General features: G+C 32.7%; 1 protein-coding gene across 8 annotated transcripts in view; it reads right to left on the bottom strand.

The window, feature by feature from the left end:
• LOC124360498 (voltage-dependent calcium channel type A subunit alpha-1) overlaps positions 1 to 17,168 on the bottom strand; it is a 344,248-nt gene that overhangs the window by 25,364 nt on the left and 301,716 nt on the right. For 4 of the 8 annotated variants that reach the window (XM_046814185.1, XM_046814184.1, XM_046814183.1 and 1 more), the window contains exons 14-16: positions 11,550 to 11,622; positions 4,885 to 5,012; positions 3,482 to 3,704 (exon numbers count right to left, since the gene is read on the bottom strand). In XM_046814185.1, the coding sequence (XP_046670141.1) occupies positions 3,482 to 3,704; positions 4,885 to 5,012; positions 11,550 to 11,622 (424 nt within the window). Of the gene's footprint in view, positions 1 to 3,481; positions 3,705 to 4,884; positions 5,013 to 11,549; positions 11,635 to 17,168 lie in introns of all 8 variants that reach the window. The other 4 variants (XM_046814181.1, XM_046814179.1, XM_046814178.1 and 1 more) reach the window with 1 other exon arrangement.

The raw sequence follows: 17,168 nt of genomic DNA, 5'->3' as shown, positions 1-17,168 counted from the left end.
TAGATTTGTGTAGTTTTTTAAGTACGACCTAATACTATTTAGAGATGTATAGAACGATGGACAATACTGCCAAACAAATACAGTAACTAAATTTACAGCTTAATTTTGTAAAGATACTGGATGTTGATTTCAATTCATTTCCTAATATTAATTTTGTCACAGAATTTCAGCTAATTTGATTTATATATTAATGTACAATATACTGGCAGTTTATGTTATATATTGCTATGTTTCAAGGATAAAACAAATTTTTTACACAACTTAAAAATTTGGTATTAGAATTGATCTTTCTTTTATCTACAATATAATACTATAATTTACAATTAATTACTGGATAGTTTTCCGATTATTTAATATATTTTGTAAATATATTTCTGGAGTTGTAATACACATTAGAATTTGTTATGGTTTTCTATAATCTCAATAAAATTATTTAGATATTATTTTGAAGTACAGTTGTATCAATGTCTTAACTTCAAACAATCATCACCCAGCAAATGAAAAATAACATTTTAAATACACTTGTTTATTCACGTTTAGTTAAACTAATATACTAAATTTGCTCCCAGTTGAGTTATGTAGTCTTCTTTCTTCTTGTTGGAGGATTATATGACGCACTATCACTGAATTTGTACAATCACAACATATATTCACTTTTGTGGCTCTTTTGTTTACTGACTCAAGAATAATTAATTATAAGATAACAGTCAAGCGTAAATATTTTGAAAATATATAATCTTAAAGATTTGACTGAGCATAACTATTTGAACAATTAAATTTGTACTAATAGGATGTGGAAAAATCTTACAGATATACTTAAAACACGTTTACTATGGATAAAAGAAGTATAAGCATACACATAATTTTTGTAGTCAAAGCACTTGTTTTGGGGCTTATCTTTTTACATGGGATTAAAGCAATAAATATTTTTTAATGGATTTCAACTTGTATATTACAAACTACAACAAAAACAAATGAGATTTATTATACTGCATTTGGCTACCATTTTACCCTAAGGATTAGATTGGCAAGAACTAAAACCAATCACAGCTTTCATGACTAAGTCCAAAGGCAAAAAATAAAATTAAAAGAAGTATTGCATTTTGAAATAAGTGTTGACATAAATATGATACAGTATTTTTTATGTATCCAGTGAATAGAATTATTATCTTTTTACTTTGAGAGAAGAAAGTGAGAGCTAATAAAATAAACAGTTATGATGACTTTTAATCTTAATTGATGTTTAAATTAAAATAAATTTAAATCTATGGCAGGATGGGGGATCTACTAATCTTCTTTACTTTTTGTATATGTATGTGACTTTTTAGGAAGCACACTTCATCAAACTCTTTGATTTCATTTCTGTAATATGAATATCCAAACCCAAATGTAATATAAGGTGTTAAGTAAACTTAATATTTTAAAATTTTTGAGTAATGTACTTTCTATTATATAGGTATATCTGGACCTCTAAGACAAACATGTAGGATGTTTTATATAGATAAAAATAAGACCATTTATTTTGTAAATGTTTTATAAAAGATTGATTTATTCGATGCAGAGCCATACAAAGTTAATTATTGTAATTAGGTAGCCACACCATTTGATCAAATAGTACCTAACTATAGGTTCCCTTGTAAACCTGTACCGGTTGGACCTGAGGGACAAACCTGCACAACCATGCTCTATATCACCCCATGTGAGCAATTACACTGGCAATCCCTGATTAGAGAAGATACACATTTGGTTTCCACACTAAACCCAACATAAAAAAATGGTAGGAGCTTGCATTATAACAAAAAAATTCTAAAAAGTCAAACTTTACAATTCACAACAGCATAAAATAGCCTATTTTAACCCTCTGAGTGGTGAAAACAGATGCATAAAACAATCTGACAGAGTTAAACAAATATTTAACTTGTGGCAAGGCCCACCATGGCAATCCTTGCATGAACAATGATGTCAAAATTGCTAAATATGCATACCAATAGTACTTTTCATATAGTTCATGTAAAATTATGTTTTTTTTTGGGGATTGCACAATGGCTGTCACTACACAACTTTACTACAAATAGTGCTGGTTCATCAAATTCAGGAAACATTGTTTCTAAACCAAACGTGATTAGTATCAATTAAAAAACTAATAATATGTAAATAAAACAAAATAACAATTGTAATTTTTAGCTTCAATAAAATTTATTAAAAACCAGTAATATTTTCATTTGCGAGCAACAAGATTAATTGATCATATGTAAAATAAAGACCTGATTGTATTTAGAGCAAATATCTGTTTATTTTCATATTTCCGTCAGATAGGAGCAGAAAAACAGATTCCATATGCTATTACAATTATATGTTCATACATTTCCAATTTATTTGAAATCTTTTTTATTAATGTGTTATTCTATAAAGTCTACTTCTACTAGACCTGAAAAATAAATGTTAAAAAGATGCTTTTTTGATTTATTTATTTTCTTTGAAAGTTGTATATCGCTATAAAGATAACAAAACCAAATGAAGTACACATTACCAAACTAACAAAATAAGGTATGCTTAGTAAAAGCAAAATAAAACAAATTAACCTTTACTTAAAATTAAAGGTTTAATTTGAAAACTTTGTCATTTAAAATCTGTTATATTCATTTTTGTATTACTATTTAATTTTTATTGTACATTCCTTATGTTTTCCTAAAACATACCATAGAATTTTCAGATGTTTCCCTGTTTTTTAATCATAAGAAGACAAAATATTTGCAACTACTTGTTCCTTTTTATAAAATTTCCCCTAAAAATAGTACATTTAAAAAATATGTAAGTAATACACAATTTTTTTATAACTATCTTTAATTGAGCATACAATAGAAATGTTACTTTTGATTGTTAAATACTTGTTACACTTTTTCTTAAATAATTAACAATAATTATACATAAGAAACTCAAATAACCTTTCTTTATTCTTAATATTTTTTCTTTCATTCAAGTATGTAACATGTCTATGTTTAAGTAATAAAATATTGTTCTTTACTAACGTTTGTAAAACTTTTACATAAAATAAATGCTTGTCACTAAATGCTTTCTGCCTGTGCCACACAGAGGGTTAATAAAGAATTCTTTTTGAAAGATCCTTGAATTATTATTATAAGAAATAAATGAGTTTCATACTGTTAAAAAAACAAGCATTCTGGTATTGGTATAATTTGTATAAATAAAGTAGCCGTTGCTTAAAAAGTACTTTTTTTAACTTTGGAGGGCTCCAGAATTCTGCATTTCTTGAGACAATTTTAATAAAAAAAAGTTTTATCTTGACTTTTAGAATATATCTTAGAGGTTTGTCACATGGGTTCACATATACATCAGCCCTGTAGTTATATATTAAATACAAAAAGTAGTTCAAGCAATGATAAGATAGCATTAAAAACAAGCTAACCAATTATTGGACCAGTAAACACAAGAGCTTGACAAAATGAAATTAAGCACTTACTTTGTCACTTTGAATATCCTTAACAGACGAAGAGCTCTTAGAACTGATAGTCCAAATGAACCTGATTTAAGTTCTGACCAAATTACTTCAAAAATTGAACCACTGATAACTATACAATCAAATCTATTGAAGGCAGATTCAAAATAAATTCTAGGTCCCAGAGCATACATTTTTACTAACATCTCCATCATAAAAAGGCCAAGGAAAACATATTCTGCAACATCTGTAAAAGAAAAAATAGAATTAATACCCAAAATATAATTAACATAGTGAAGAATCATTGCTATAATATAACAATGTAAAATATAAAATAGTTTTCAAAAGTCAGTTGTAAACTATAAAAGCTATCTATTCAATTTATTGGAATGTCTGGACTTCATTGATTCACTGGAGATAATTAATTAGAAGTTTCTGTCCTCTTTAATAAAAAGAAATAAGAAAAACAATAAACATAGTAGGTGAAAGGAAACGATGAATAAAACAAATAGGCAATATTTTGACAGTGGACCATCCAGTTTTAAACTTTTATTTATGAATTAACATTACTATGGGAATTAACATACAAAATAACATACGTAGTAACACTTCATGGTGTGGTTTAGATAATGTAAAATAACAGAATTCATAAATATTTTATTGTAATAAATATTTGACACTAAAAAATATTTTAACAAAAATTAACTTATAGTGTTGAGGTCATGTCATATTTCCCCCTCTGTGAAAACAAGACTGACTAATGTGCTTGAATATTACAAATATTATAAAGTGCTTTACATAATGCAGACAAAACAAAAATAACTTAGAATGTAGAATGAGTAGTTGCAGTGAACTAAGAAGGGACAAGCTAACTGAAGTTAATGCTTATGGTTTTCCCCAATACTTCATTTCTGGCACAAAAGTTACCTAACTTTGAAGTTGGCATCTTCATTCAATACTGACATATGTATTAATTCATGTAATGGTACTTTTGAAGTTGGTGTAATAGACTGAATGTCTAAAATACAAATTTGTTGTTAAAAATAGTGGTATTTAAAACACTACATCTTTATTAAATTATGTAAGTGTACAAGTGCACCAAAGGATGACCAAACAAGTGAGCATGGCATGTGCCGTGTTATTCCGTATGAGGGAGTCTACTACTAACATCTAGTGTTTTGTGACAACTAGCGGAGTTATACTGAACTTACTCAGTTATTACAATAGTGTTCCTGTGTAAATCCTAGGTCTGAATATTGGTGATATCTAACTACAATACATAGACCTATTTTACATGTAACGGTTTTGCACGCTATAATATACTGTGATCTGTTGCTGGCCAAATACAAACTCAGGTGATGACATCATAATGCAAGGTGTATGCCTTAAGCACTCTCAAGAGGTTAAACACATTTTCATTAGCTTACATAAGAAATCAGTGAGGTGTTTAGGTTGGTTGTAATGCTCCACAGCCACACAAACTGTATTGAAGAACACCAGCACGATGACAAACCAATAAAAGGTTTGGGTTTTCACAGTGTGCCTGATCCAAAACCTGAAAACCAAAATTAAATAAGTAAATTTATATACAAAGTTTATATGCAAATATCCGCTCAAATAAATACACATAAGCTGTTTCTGTCTTTAAATACTCTTGTATATTCTGTCTTTTATTGATAACTAGGACAGTATTTACAAGGATTGGATACCACTTGTAGTGTAGCAATGTAAGCCAGTTGCTCAAAACCAGGTATTTAGAAAATTTGAGTCAATGGCGTTTATCTTTGTCCTGCCGGCTAGACGTCTATGTGATATTTGTGATTAATTTTAATAAAAGCAGAGAATATAGGTGTGCCCAAGTTGCCTAGAGAACATTTTATGGACTTGGAGATCATGAGTCAATAAAGTAAGATGGATACCTAAATAGTTTGAAACACATGTTGAACTGGAAGTCCCTCAGTTCTCCTTGTCACTAAACTAATGATGAGGTACCATTGCATATAGACAGTAATGGGGCTAAAAAAAGGCATTCTCCACATTATTTAGATATATTATCAGATATAGGGAGATCAGGCTTGAGAATGCAAATGGGATTTTTACAATTCCATTTAGAAAATGTCAAAAAATGCCATGAATTACAAACAGTATATGTGCATACTTTATACAGACCATAGATAGATGTTACCAAAGTATTGCAATTTAAAAATTACTATGAATTTCCATACTTTTGTCTGATACCGCTTGTATGTCATTACAATTAAATTATGCTTATTTGTAAAGTTTCTTATTTGTGAGTATACTGTTTTATTTTTAGCTACAGTTTGATATGGACACCAATTATATATTTTATTACAGATGTGATAAAATATATATTTAGAATATTACTTTATAATCACAAACTGTAAGTAAGATGTAATTAAATTCAGTTAAGAAATTTAACATCAAAGGAATCCCTGTTAAATACGTAGGCTCTCATCTTTAAATTTTCAAATAATAAATACATAAGAATAATTTTTTAATAAACTATTTAAAAAATTTTGCAATCTGTACTAATTAAGTTGGTTAAATATTTTTAATACATTATCAGAAACATATTTCACTTTTGGACTACAATGGAAGTTTCATGACCGAGTATGTAATTAAAAATAAAATAAATAGGCACATTTTTACCAGATATCAAAAATGTCATAAGGAAAACATTGTTGTAAGAAGTTGAAAATACCCAGAAAGACCCATTTTCCTCTGTACTGAATCAAGTGTGAAATATCAATTTTATTATAAATACAAACATCAGCATCATCTCAAAACTACAAATTAAATTGGTTAGACTCACAAGAATATGCATAATAATCAGCGTGATTTGAAGTAATTGAAGATTACATGATTTTTTTTCTTTATTTAACACGTTCAATGCGGTTGCGGTAGATCTACTGCACGGCTGCCTCGCGCCAGGCGCGCATGACGTAGATCTACTGCACAGCGCCATTGTTTAGAAACCCAGTCAGTGTGCTCTCAGCACTCGTCGTGTATGGTTTGTCCGTTTTGCCGCTCGTGGGGATATACTTTTCCCGCGTTTTTGTGGTCGCCGTTCTCAGTTAGCGTTTTTGTGGTTTAGTTTTTAGACTACTTCAAATTTTACCGTTTTTGTTGTGTGTTTAGTGTTATTCTTATAATACAATAGACATGGATTTGCCTCCTGGAACTAGTGGAATCCAGAATAGACGTCAGTTTGTGGCTAATAGTGATTCTGATTATGAAGACGACCCTGGTGTCCCTGGTTATGCTCCGGACCTCGACGATGAACAATACGAGACTGATGAGTCAGAGGTCGAAGACCCAGACTATGACGTAAGACCACCACAATGGAGTCCTCAAACTATAGGTATGAAAGATGTTTACCGTTTACAAAAAAGGAAAAAGTTTTTAGTCCCTTTGCCTAATGAGATTACCCCAATCAATTTTTTCTTGTTGCTGGTGGATGTGATTTTTTTGGAGGGCATTGTGGCTACTACGAATAGATACGCGTTGGAGTTTATTCTGTGGACCTACTACAACCCCAGGCTCACGAATCCATAAATGGAAAGACATTACCGTGGAGGATCTCAAATGTTTTATTGGCCTATTGCTGCACATGGGAATATTACAATTACCCCGAATACAAGACTATTGGAAAACTTGTAAGCTGTTTTCAACGTGCTTCCCCAAATTCATGGCCAGGGACAAATTCATGCTTATTTTGCGATGCATTAATTTTGAAAGGTACCCTAACCCAAACAACAGAGCTTCTAAAGTACAGTTTCTAATTGACTACTTCAACAATAAATGGACTCAATGTATTATCCTCAAAAAAATTTGTGCATTGACGAGGGAATGGTTTTATGGAGGGGACGGTTGTACTTTAGGCAATATATAAAAGGGAAACGCCATAAGTACGGCATCAAACTGTACAGTTTGTGTGACCCCCATGGCCTAATACTTCGTTTTTTTTTTATGTATTGCGGAGTTTTAGATGATTACGGTGGTAAGGGGCATGCAGCCAATGTTGTATTGAAGCTGATGCAAGGGAAACTCAATTGTGGCCACAGTTTATTTATGGATAATTATTATAATAGTTTATACTCTTGCCTCAAGCCTGCTCCGTAGGAATACATATTGCACTGGAACTCTTCGCTGGACAGAAAATACGTATCTCCTGAAGTCAAATCGCAACCCTGAAAAAGGGTGAAACCATCGCCCGCTATGCCGAAAGTGTTTGTTGTCGCCAAATGGAAAGACAAACGCGTTGTCTCTTACATATCCACTGAATTTGAAAATGACATGGTGAATTCAATTAATCGAGGAGTGGTTTGGAGAGACTAAAACCACTACCAATTGTTCAATACAACCATTTTATGAAAGGCGTGGACCGCAGTGACCAAAATGATGTCATATTATCCTTGCGAAAGGAAAACACTGCGGTGGTATAAAAAGATTTTTGTCCACGTAATTCAGATGATGTTAGTGAATGCACACTATCTCTATAACGAAGTTCGCACATCAAGTGGAGAAAACAAAATGCCACTGTACGACTTCCGTCTGGAGGTTATTGACAAGCTACTCCCGGACGTTCCCGAGCCTCCTCGACCTCTGAAGCGCCGCCGCGTCCCCCATGTACCCTCACGGATTACAGAAAAAGTGGCTTGTGGAAAGAGAAGTAAACAAAAGAGGTGCAGAGTTTGCTATGCAAATGGCAGAAAGAAAATACGTGATGTGGCAGTGTTTAGAATGTGATGGACAGCCTGGGTTGTGTGTCCCACATTGTTTTGACCAATTCCATGACTAATGAAGCGTACCTTGGGGAGGATGGTTGGGTTGTAAATAGTAGTTTTTAGTGTTTTTTATCAATATATTTTTAAGTTATACTAAGTGATTTGTTCCCAGTATTATTATAAACAATCGTTAGTGGTCTGTTTTTTCAAAAACAATAAGGAAAACGGTGCGCGCTTCGAAGAGAGACTGGCCCCAGGAGCGTGTGCGGTAGATCTACTGCACGTTTTCAAAATGGCGAAATTCGGCTCTTTTGGTGTTTGATGACCTTTCTGTACCAACCCGTGTCACAACAACTAAATTGGTAAGTGAATACTAATAAAAAAAAAATTAGCCTCTAGCAACATACATTACTTAATTTTTTAGCAGCGAACGTGTTAATCAATGATTACTATACATGTAAATGTTAATTTTATTAGAATTCATAGGAAATTTCTTAATTATGAAAATTAAGAAATTTTCAAATGTACTATTATGAGGCTGGCAACAGAATAGTTCTATCAAACTTACAGTTTCGGCTGACAGACATCAAACAATGTACGCTCTTATCTTGATTCAATTTCCTTATGTATTCAACGACTGTTTCAAACTATCATTTCATTTTCCGATTCACACTGTGGCGAAGACATCAGTTACACATTTGATTTCTTTAATTATTTTGACCTTGCTGTTTCAGTTTAGCCACAGAGCTCTCTACATCGAGGCTGAAATGTTTCAAGAGTACAATTGTTTAACCCTTTAAGGAGTAATGACGTTCTGGAACATCACTACATCATTTGTTCATAGGAGTAAGGATGTGAAACATAATACACTCCCAAAATAGTAAGAAAAATTTTGTTTTATTTTTTAATGAAAATCAGATATTATTACTATAAAAAGCTAACATTTACTTTTGTTGAGAAAACACAAAGGCTAAAATTAGTTTTTTGTGTGAAAGTGCTCGAAACATGGATGTAGTATACACAGTGGCACACCACACTCTTTACATTCAAACGTCGTATCCTTCCTCTTCTTTTCTCTGCTTGAGGAATGAGAACAGACGTAGCATCTCTTTTGTGTCTTCCGTGTCTGACCTTCTGGCGTCGGCAGTGGGCGGGGGGAAGTGTCTGCCGGTCAGGCGGAGCGGATGTTGGTCTCTGGTAGCGGCTGGCTGCGGCACGACCCTCGGCGCCGCGGCTACCAGCCTTCCTTCTCTTGGAGAATGATGTGTTTCCAATATTTGTCGGATGAGGTTTAGTCTAAAGTCACAAAACCCACTTTTCTTGTTTTGTTTGATTACAAACATGTTGTATGTATTCAAAATAACAATATCAATCAAGTGGAAAAATAATTTACGGTACCACTTCTTTGATTTCCTTGCACTGTCATTGAAAGATATCATCATGTCAGAGCGGTCGACTGCTCCCATATCCTTATTATATTCTATGACAGAGCTTGGTTTGTTTACAGTCTTTCCAAGCTTAGCCACAGGAAACATTTCATGCTTGTGGATTGTTGTTAGCATTGTTACATTACGGCGGTCACACCATTTTACACAAAGCATGTGTTTTTGGCTCCTAATTTCACAATCTCCCTTATTCATTTTTTTGGGTAAGCAAGGGAGACCTTTCCGGTTTTGTCTTACAGTTCCACAAGCTGCTGTTTCATTTTCAAGAAGCCAGTTGAACAAGCCGGGACTGCTGTACCAGTTATCAACGTACAACACATGGTTACGTCCTAAGTAGGGTTGCATTAGTGTTCTGATAACCTTTGCTGACACTCCGACGTCTTCGTTTTCATTCAACAAGTCAGTGGTCTTGCCAGTATAAACAATAAAGTCAAGAACGATGCCTGAACTGCTGTCACACAATACATACAGTTTTATTCCGAACCGCTTGCGTTTAGACGGAATGTACTGTTTGAAACCCAGGCGACCCTTCCATAGCATGAGGCTCTCATCGATGACCAGGTTCTTATTAGGAGAGTAGGCAAAAAAAAAATGTTCTCCGTAGGGTTTTGATAACCAATCTGATTTTGTATAATTTATCTCCCCCCGCCTCTAGTGAATTGTCGTCAAGATGTAATACTCGAAGCAACAATAGGAATCTATCCTGACTGAACACCTGAGGGAATATGGGAGTGTTGAGGAGTGGATCTGTACTCCAGTAGAGTTTTAGTGAATTTTTCTTGCAATGGGGCATTAGAAGCAAAATCGCAAAAAAACAATACATCTCATCAGGGTTTGTTTTTGTCCAGCGTCTGAGTTTGGAGAATTCTTTTATTCCTGCCTCATTTTTCATTTGCTGCTGGGCATACTTATTAGTCTCAGAAGCAATGTGCGAAACTAAATCGTAATCGAACAGTTTATGAAAGAAATCTATTTCCTTTTCAATATTATCCTCAAAGTCAACTTGTAGGCCAGAATTAGAATCATCAAATATAAAGTCTTTTGGTTCAAAACAGTCAACATGTTTCCATTTGCAAATTGGACAAATATCAGAATCACTTACTGGTAATGCAGGTTCTTGAATCTCCACGTCAAGTTCATTATCGAAGTAAGAAGCAGCGAGGATATCTTCTGCGGTTTCATCTTGTTCATCCCCACTATCACCAAACACATTCTCATCGTCGGAGCCTAAAACGTCATTGTTATTGTCTGAGATTTGATCTCCTTCACTCCACTCGTACAGCCCCCTTCTTATGTCGTCACTACGTAAGTTACGTTCTGGATCCATTTCACAACACAAAAGGAAACTGACTTGAGAACAATAAACTACACTATTTCATCATTGTAGAAGAAACTGCACAAAGTGAATGTTTACAGCGTAGCAACAGAATGCGACTGTAGAAGTTGTTAGTGCCAATTGCTGTTGACAGTAGAAATCGCGGGAATCCGTGTGCGGAAAAAACCTTTACAGCAGCTCTGTAGTTGAAAGCAGCTGACAGTATTTACGCGGGAAACTGCGCTCAGTTATTTAAGGTTAGGAACAGTGGGCGGATTTCTTCCATAGAGGAAAAACATAAGAGCTAGTACTTGTAATATAAGTCATAATTCATTGACGTTCTACAACGTCCTTACTATTTTCACATGATTTTTAATATGACGTTCTGGAACGTCAATACTATTTTGTAACAAACACCTATACTCGTTAAAGGGTTAAATAACGTTTAATAATGTTTCAATGCAGTGTGAATCAGAAAACTTAGATGATAGTTACACTGGTTGCTTAAACCTAAGAGCTAATACTTTCTAAAAATTAAATATTTCCCAAACAAAAGCTGTAAGAAAAATATTATTAATACGTACCTGAACCTTTTCTCCGCTCTCCAAAACGAGAGACAGGCTCCTTTATTTTTTACTTTAGATTTCAAATAGGAAGCTCCAGTCAGACCTGCAAGTAAGCAGTCTGTTCAAAATTTAACAAACATTTCTTATGGTTACATAGTTGACCATGAATTGAAATTTCTACAGATGTAATACAGAAATGTAATAATGCCAGACGTACAACTATGATGATATTTCCTGGAACACAGTAGTTACAATTCACAGCTGATAAATTTTAAAAACAATAAAATGTTGTTAAAATGATGTTAAATAAACATGACCAGATTTTATTCAGTATGTATACAGCTCTACAGAAAAAGTTCTATACTTTGTGCTCCCAAAAGCAGCATTATTATTTTTATATAAAATAATACACTTGGATGTATAGAGTGGAGAAGACACTGTCAGTTTTCAAATATTACACATAATTGTTGTACAATATGTTTCAAATCTTAAGTAAAGAGCAAAGTGAGCATCATTTCCAAGGTTGTAACTATTTATTTGATTAAAACCCTTTTTTTTTTCTTTTTTTTTTTTTGTTCTCTTAGGACAAGAAGCTTATAAATTGCACTTAGTCCTGTAAGAACCTTTGCGCTGCTTCCGGAGTGATAGGATATTCAGGATGGGTAAGGTTAGGGAGTAGGGGCCGCCTCCTGTCGAGATCCATGAGGAAGAATTAGGGCACTACATCTCAAAGTCATCCTGGAAGAAGAAGGGGAGGCCAGCTCTGAACGAGCCTCTACAGTCAAAGTAAAAGTAGGCAGGGGGTGGCACACCCTTGTTGAGGTTAACAAGAACCTCTGAGGTAAGGGAACAAATCCCACCAACTCCAACAGTCATCTTCCACAGTAGATTAGACCTATTGAATTGCCCATGAACCCCAGAATCTCAACATTTGCGGTTAGTGATGTGCCGCTACTGGACATCCATAAGGTGGCCCAGATTGAAGTGGCACATCGGTTTTTGCTGTGTCCAGTGGTGGGTTCAACTGGTAGGTATAAACCAGCCAGAAGTGATCCCTACTGGGTATTAAAACCCTTTAGGACAACCTCACTAATTCCTTGAAGTTTATATAAGCTGTAGTTTTAAACCCAAACATGGTTTTTGATTTTAAATCAAACAAATAAATTCTTGGTTTTGATTCCATCATTTTGGAGACAATGGGGCGCAGCCCCTAATGAGCAGAAACGAGAAAAAAGCCAGTTTGGTTTGCTAAAACTTTGGGTTTATCTACTTTTCTTTAAAAGTATTCAATTAATTACTATTGAGTACAATTTCCGAGATAACTGTAACCTTCAACTCAATATTTAGTGTTAGATTCTTATTAAAATATCACAAAGTTTTTTATACACCAGTACTACTAATGATAGTCTACAAAAAAATTTAAATTTCAAAAACAGACTATATGGATTATTTAACACTAAAATGGTTTAAGTCTGTTAAGTACAATGTTTCCAAATTTGATATAATGACAATTTATAGTCTGTTTATATTTGAATTGATAATGTTAATTATAATAAATTATAAGAATCTGCATATATAGGGTCTCAATCATAGTTACAATACAATGAGTAGATCTGATATTTCTTTTAATTCACAAAAGATAAAACTGTTTAAGAAAAAAATTAACTATGCCGCTATAAGGCATTTTAATCGTTTACCATAGCGTATAAAAATATTAAATGTTTTTATAAATTAAAAATTGCTATAAATTTTTAATTTTATATAACTTTATTGACATTTTTAAGACAACTCTTTATTCTTGAGGTTTTCATAATTTATTTAGATAATAAGTAAATAAACTCAGATTATTAAAAATGTATGTTATTTTATTATATCTGACCACAAAAATTATCCTTATAATTTAATTATGTGTATTAACAGTGTTGACACCATTATATATATTTTTATTACTTTGAATAAAGTTTAAATATTACTAAATGTTAATAAAAACACTACTTTTTCCAAATTGTTTATTTTTTGGACGAGGCCTTTCGAAACCAAAGGTTTCATCTTCAGGCAACTCCACAAATATCCAATTGCTCCAAGAGTCTACAATTGAATAAAGTTGATTAATATTTAATATCATTAGTAAATGAAAACACATTTTCCAATATTAATTTTGATTAATATTGATATTCATATGTATCACAATAAACAATTGAGAAATAGAGGCAAAAGACTAGATCAAAATTACACCTAAACAGTAACCCTCTGGAAGCCAAAGCTGCTATTACTGTACAGTAATAATAAACTCTAAACAGGTGCGGTGTCCGGTACATGTAGAACACTCATTTCATAGTTTATTTTCTATGTGAAGCATCTTATTCTGGTTCTGGCCTGTCGAACTGGATGGACAGGCATGTATAATATATATATATATATATATATATATATATATATATATATATATATATATATATTGTAATTTAGTAATTTACCAACAATGATGAATTCTATAGAGGAGAAAAATGAGTTGAGAAAGGTGATAACATTTGTATGATTAATAACATTGCATATTCTGATTTCTTGAAACAAATTGATTGTTTCTTTTTTTCATAAGCTTCAAATTTATTAAAAAGGAAAATTCCAATATATGAGTACATATAACAAATAAACAAGAGAAGGAATATAAGAAGGGATAGTTATATAAAAAAAAAAACTGTGAGTCAAATATTATTTTCTGGTTTTTGCGTTTAAAAAAAGACTAAATGAATTTTAGAAGTTTTTTTTCATATGATTGTCTTGCAATGTGAAGCCTAAGGAGCATCCTTAGGCAAGTACAACGGAATAAAATTTCTTTTGTCCAGGATCTTATTTTGCAATTGCTACAACTACCACTGTGTCCTGAACTGAAGGAAACTGTCCTACTAATAAACTCCACCAGAATAATGGTACATTCACAGGAACAATTATATTGGATATACTTTTTGTAATGCACAAGAATATAGAAAATTCCACTGTGGCTTAGCGAGTTTTCAGATTCTTGATGTGAGACTGAACAGTGTTAACCAGCTCACTTACTCGTTAATCTTGATAAGATAAAAAGACAGCTATTTAGAAGCAAAATACTCTCCAAACTTTTAACACAGCACAGTCATATCAATTACAACACTGTCATCAATACAGACTGGTGAAATCAAAGGATAACCTTCTCGAAACTGATTATAATATTTCCAGAAATTGGTCGGTTTAACTTTCATATAATTTTCAACATTTCTAGAATATTACTTTTCTACTTTCACCATTATTCTCAGGTCTGAATACATGACCTAGTTATCTGTATCTCCAAGCCACTTGCATTTTCTATTAACAGAGAGCTTCCACTTAAGCTAAGTTATAAAGAGGGCTAAAAGCCATGTAGATATGAAACGTTTACTGCTTTACAAGCGTATGATATGGGCCTCATATACAATAAATATTCATTTAGAAGCTTTGGTTGCTATAGTGAAAGAAAGGGAGGGTAGCATATCAGCTGGGTATAAAATTAAAATCTATGAGAAATAATTCCTAGAAGAAAAGTGTTAATATTGAAAATGAGGATAATATTTCAGCCAACTGACACCATGGGTACAGATTTAAAAGCGAGGATGACCTCTACCTATAAGGTTAGGACTAGTCTGACAGCACCTGCACAGTAATTCATTTGATACAAAATCATAAGGATGGGCCCCAATTACAAGAGAACATAATATTAGATATAGTAAAATTATGTTAGTGAATTCTCTCTAACAATTTTTGTTAGAGATTATAATAAACAAAATAACTCAGAATTTATCTAGAGCTGGATAACCAAAGGGGTTTTCTTATTAGAAATTACATCCTGGATCATTTTGTTTCATTTGATCCTCCACTTACGGGATACCTATACTGAGGATACCAACAGGAGAACATCTTTGGAGGAGAGCTAGTCTTCAGATTAAATAGGAAATTGAAGATCTAACATTATATAGAGTTCTAACTCTAGATTTTAAATATACAGGGTGTTTATAAATGAATATCGGGGTTTTAACACTGTAGTTTTTTTAATATATAACTTAAAATTACAATTCATACATCAAATTAAAGAGCAACTTTAAAAGTGTTGATTGTTGTCACCCGTACGCACGCGGACAATGATTTTCCCTCCATCCATTAGAAAGTGTTATTAGCAAAAATGGCGACTTGTGAACAAAATGCTGTCTGTGTACAGTTTACCAAAGACCAAATCTGTAGTAACTGTGCAACACTGGTCCATATAAAGTTTGGTTATGATCCTCCAAGTAATAATAAGATCCGTAGATGGTATCATCATTTTGAAGATACTGGCTGCCTTTGCAAATGGAAGAGTACGAGACGACCACCAGTTTGTGAAGAGTGTTGAGCGAGTGAGAGAGACTTTCACGAGTAGCCCATAGAAACAGTTCAGAAGACTAGCTGTGTACTAACAATTCCATTGATGACTGTTTGGAAAGTGTCACCCAACCTGATGCCATGTGATTTCTACATTTAGGATTCATAACGGATTGTGTTTATATGCCTCTGCTACTAGCTAACCTATTGAACAGGATTGAAGCAGTTGTTGCAACAATCACTCCAGACATATTGATCGAAGTTTGGGCAGAACTGGGCTATTGACTTGATGTGTGCTGTGTGACAAATGGTGCTCACATTGAACTCTTGTAAGCTTTTACGTATAACTATTGGAGTTGCTCTTTAATTTCATGTATTAATTATAATTTTAAGTTTTATATAATAAATAATACAATTAAAACTCTGACATTCATTTTAATACACCCTGTATAATCCTTAAAGACACCTTTAAAAATAAATATTACAAAATGCTCCAAAAACTACATCCACCTTATAACAATCTTATTAATAATAAATCCACATTTATTAAATAGTTTTCGTTCATAAATCGGATTCTAATAGTATTATATACATTTTCAACATTGTAACGTATATACAGAAGCGCATTGTACACTACAAGCACTACTAAGTCTACAGCCACATCTAGAACCTAACTGTGTCTAGACTACCACAGTAGTTCACTGTACACTATACTGTACATAGTATGTTAGATTAACATTTGTACATTACTAGAACAGAACAGAGATTACTGCAGTTGTCTAATTTGTTACACGATTCTATTACATTGATATGGAGCATTATGTTATTACCTAGGTACATAATCAATCTAACCACGTACAAAAAAAAAAAAAATAAAAGTCTTCAATTGTGAAAATATTTAAAAACAATGTTTGTTTCTTGAGACTGTAAAAAAAATTAAACTTTATACTCACTTTCAGGCTGACCACAGAAAATACTCTAATGACATTATGTACAGACTATTCTGAGTTATAATAAGCTAGATAAACATTATTTGTAAATTAATCTTTAACTTTTTGGCATATTTTTTTTCTTCTTGATTTTAGCACATGTTTTGACTTTGTAATAGCGATAAAAAGTTTCTTCACGTGTTTGGATAATTTTGTTTGGACATCTTTTAGTAGCAATTCGTAAGATTGTTTAATTTCAGAAATAAGAAACGCCATTATTCCTAGGACACACCCTTGTGGTAGAGTCAGAAATATTTTTGAACTATAATAATAAGCTTGT

The sequence above is a fragment of the Homalodisca vitripennis genome, chromosome 4 (assembly GCF_021130785.1).
Source record: "Homalodisca vitripennis isolate AUS2020 chromosome 4, UT_GWSS_2.1, whole genome shotgun sequence".
NCBI lineage: Eukaryota > Metazoa > Arthropoda > Insecta > Hemiptera > Cicadellidae > Homalodisca > Homalodisca vitripennis.
Note: the sequence above shows the minus strand (reverse complement) of the source record. Positions and strands in the feature narration are given on the sequence as shown.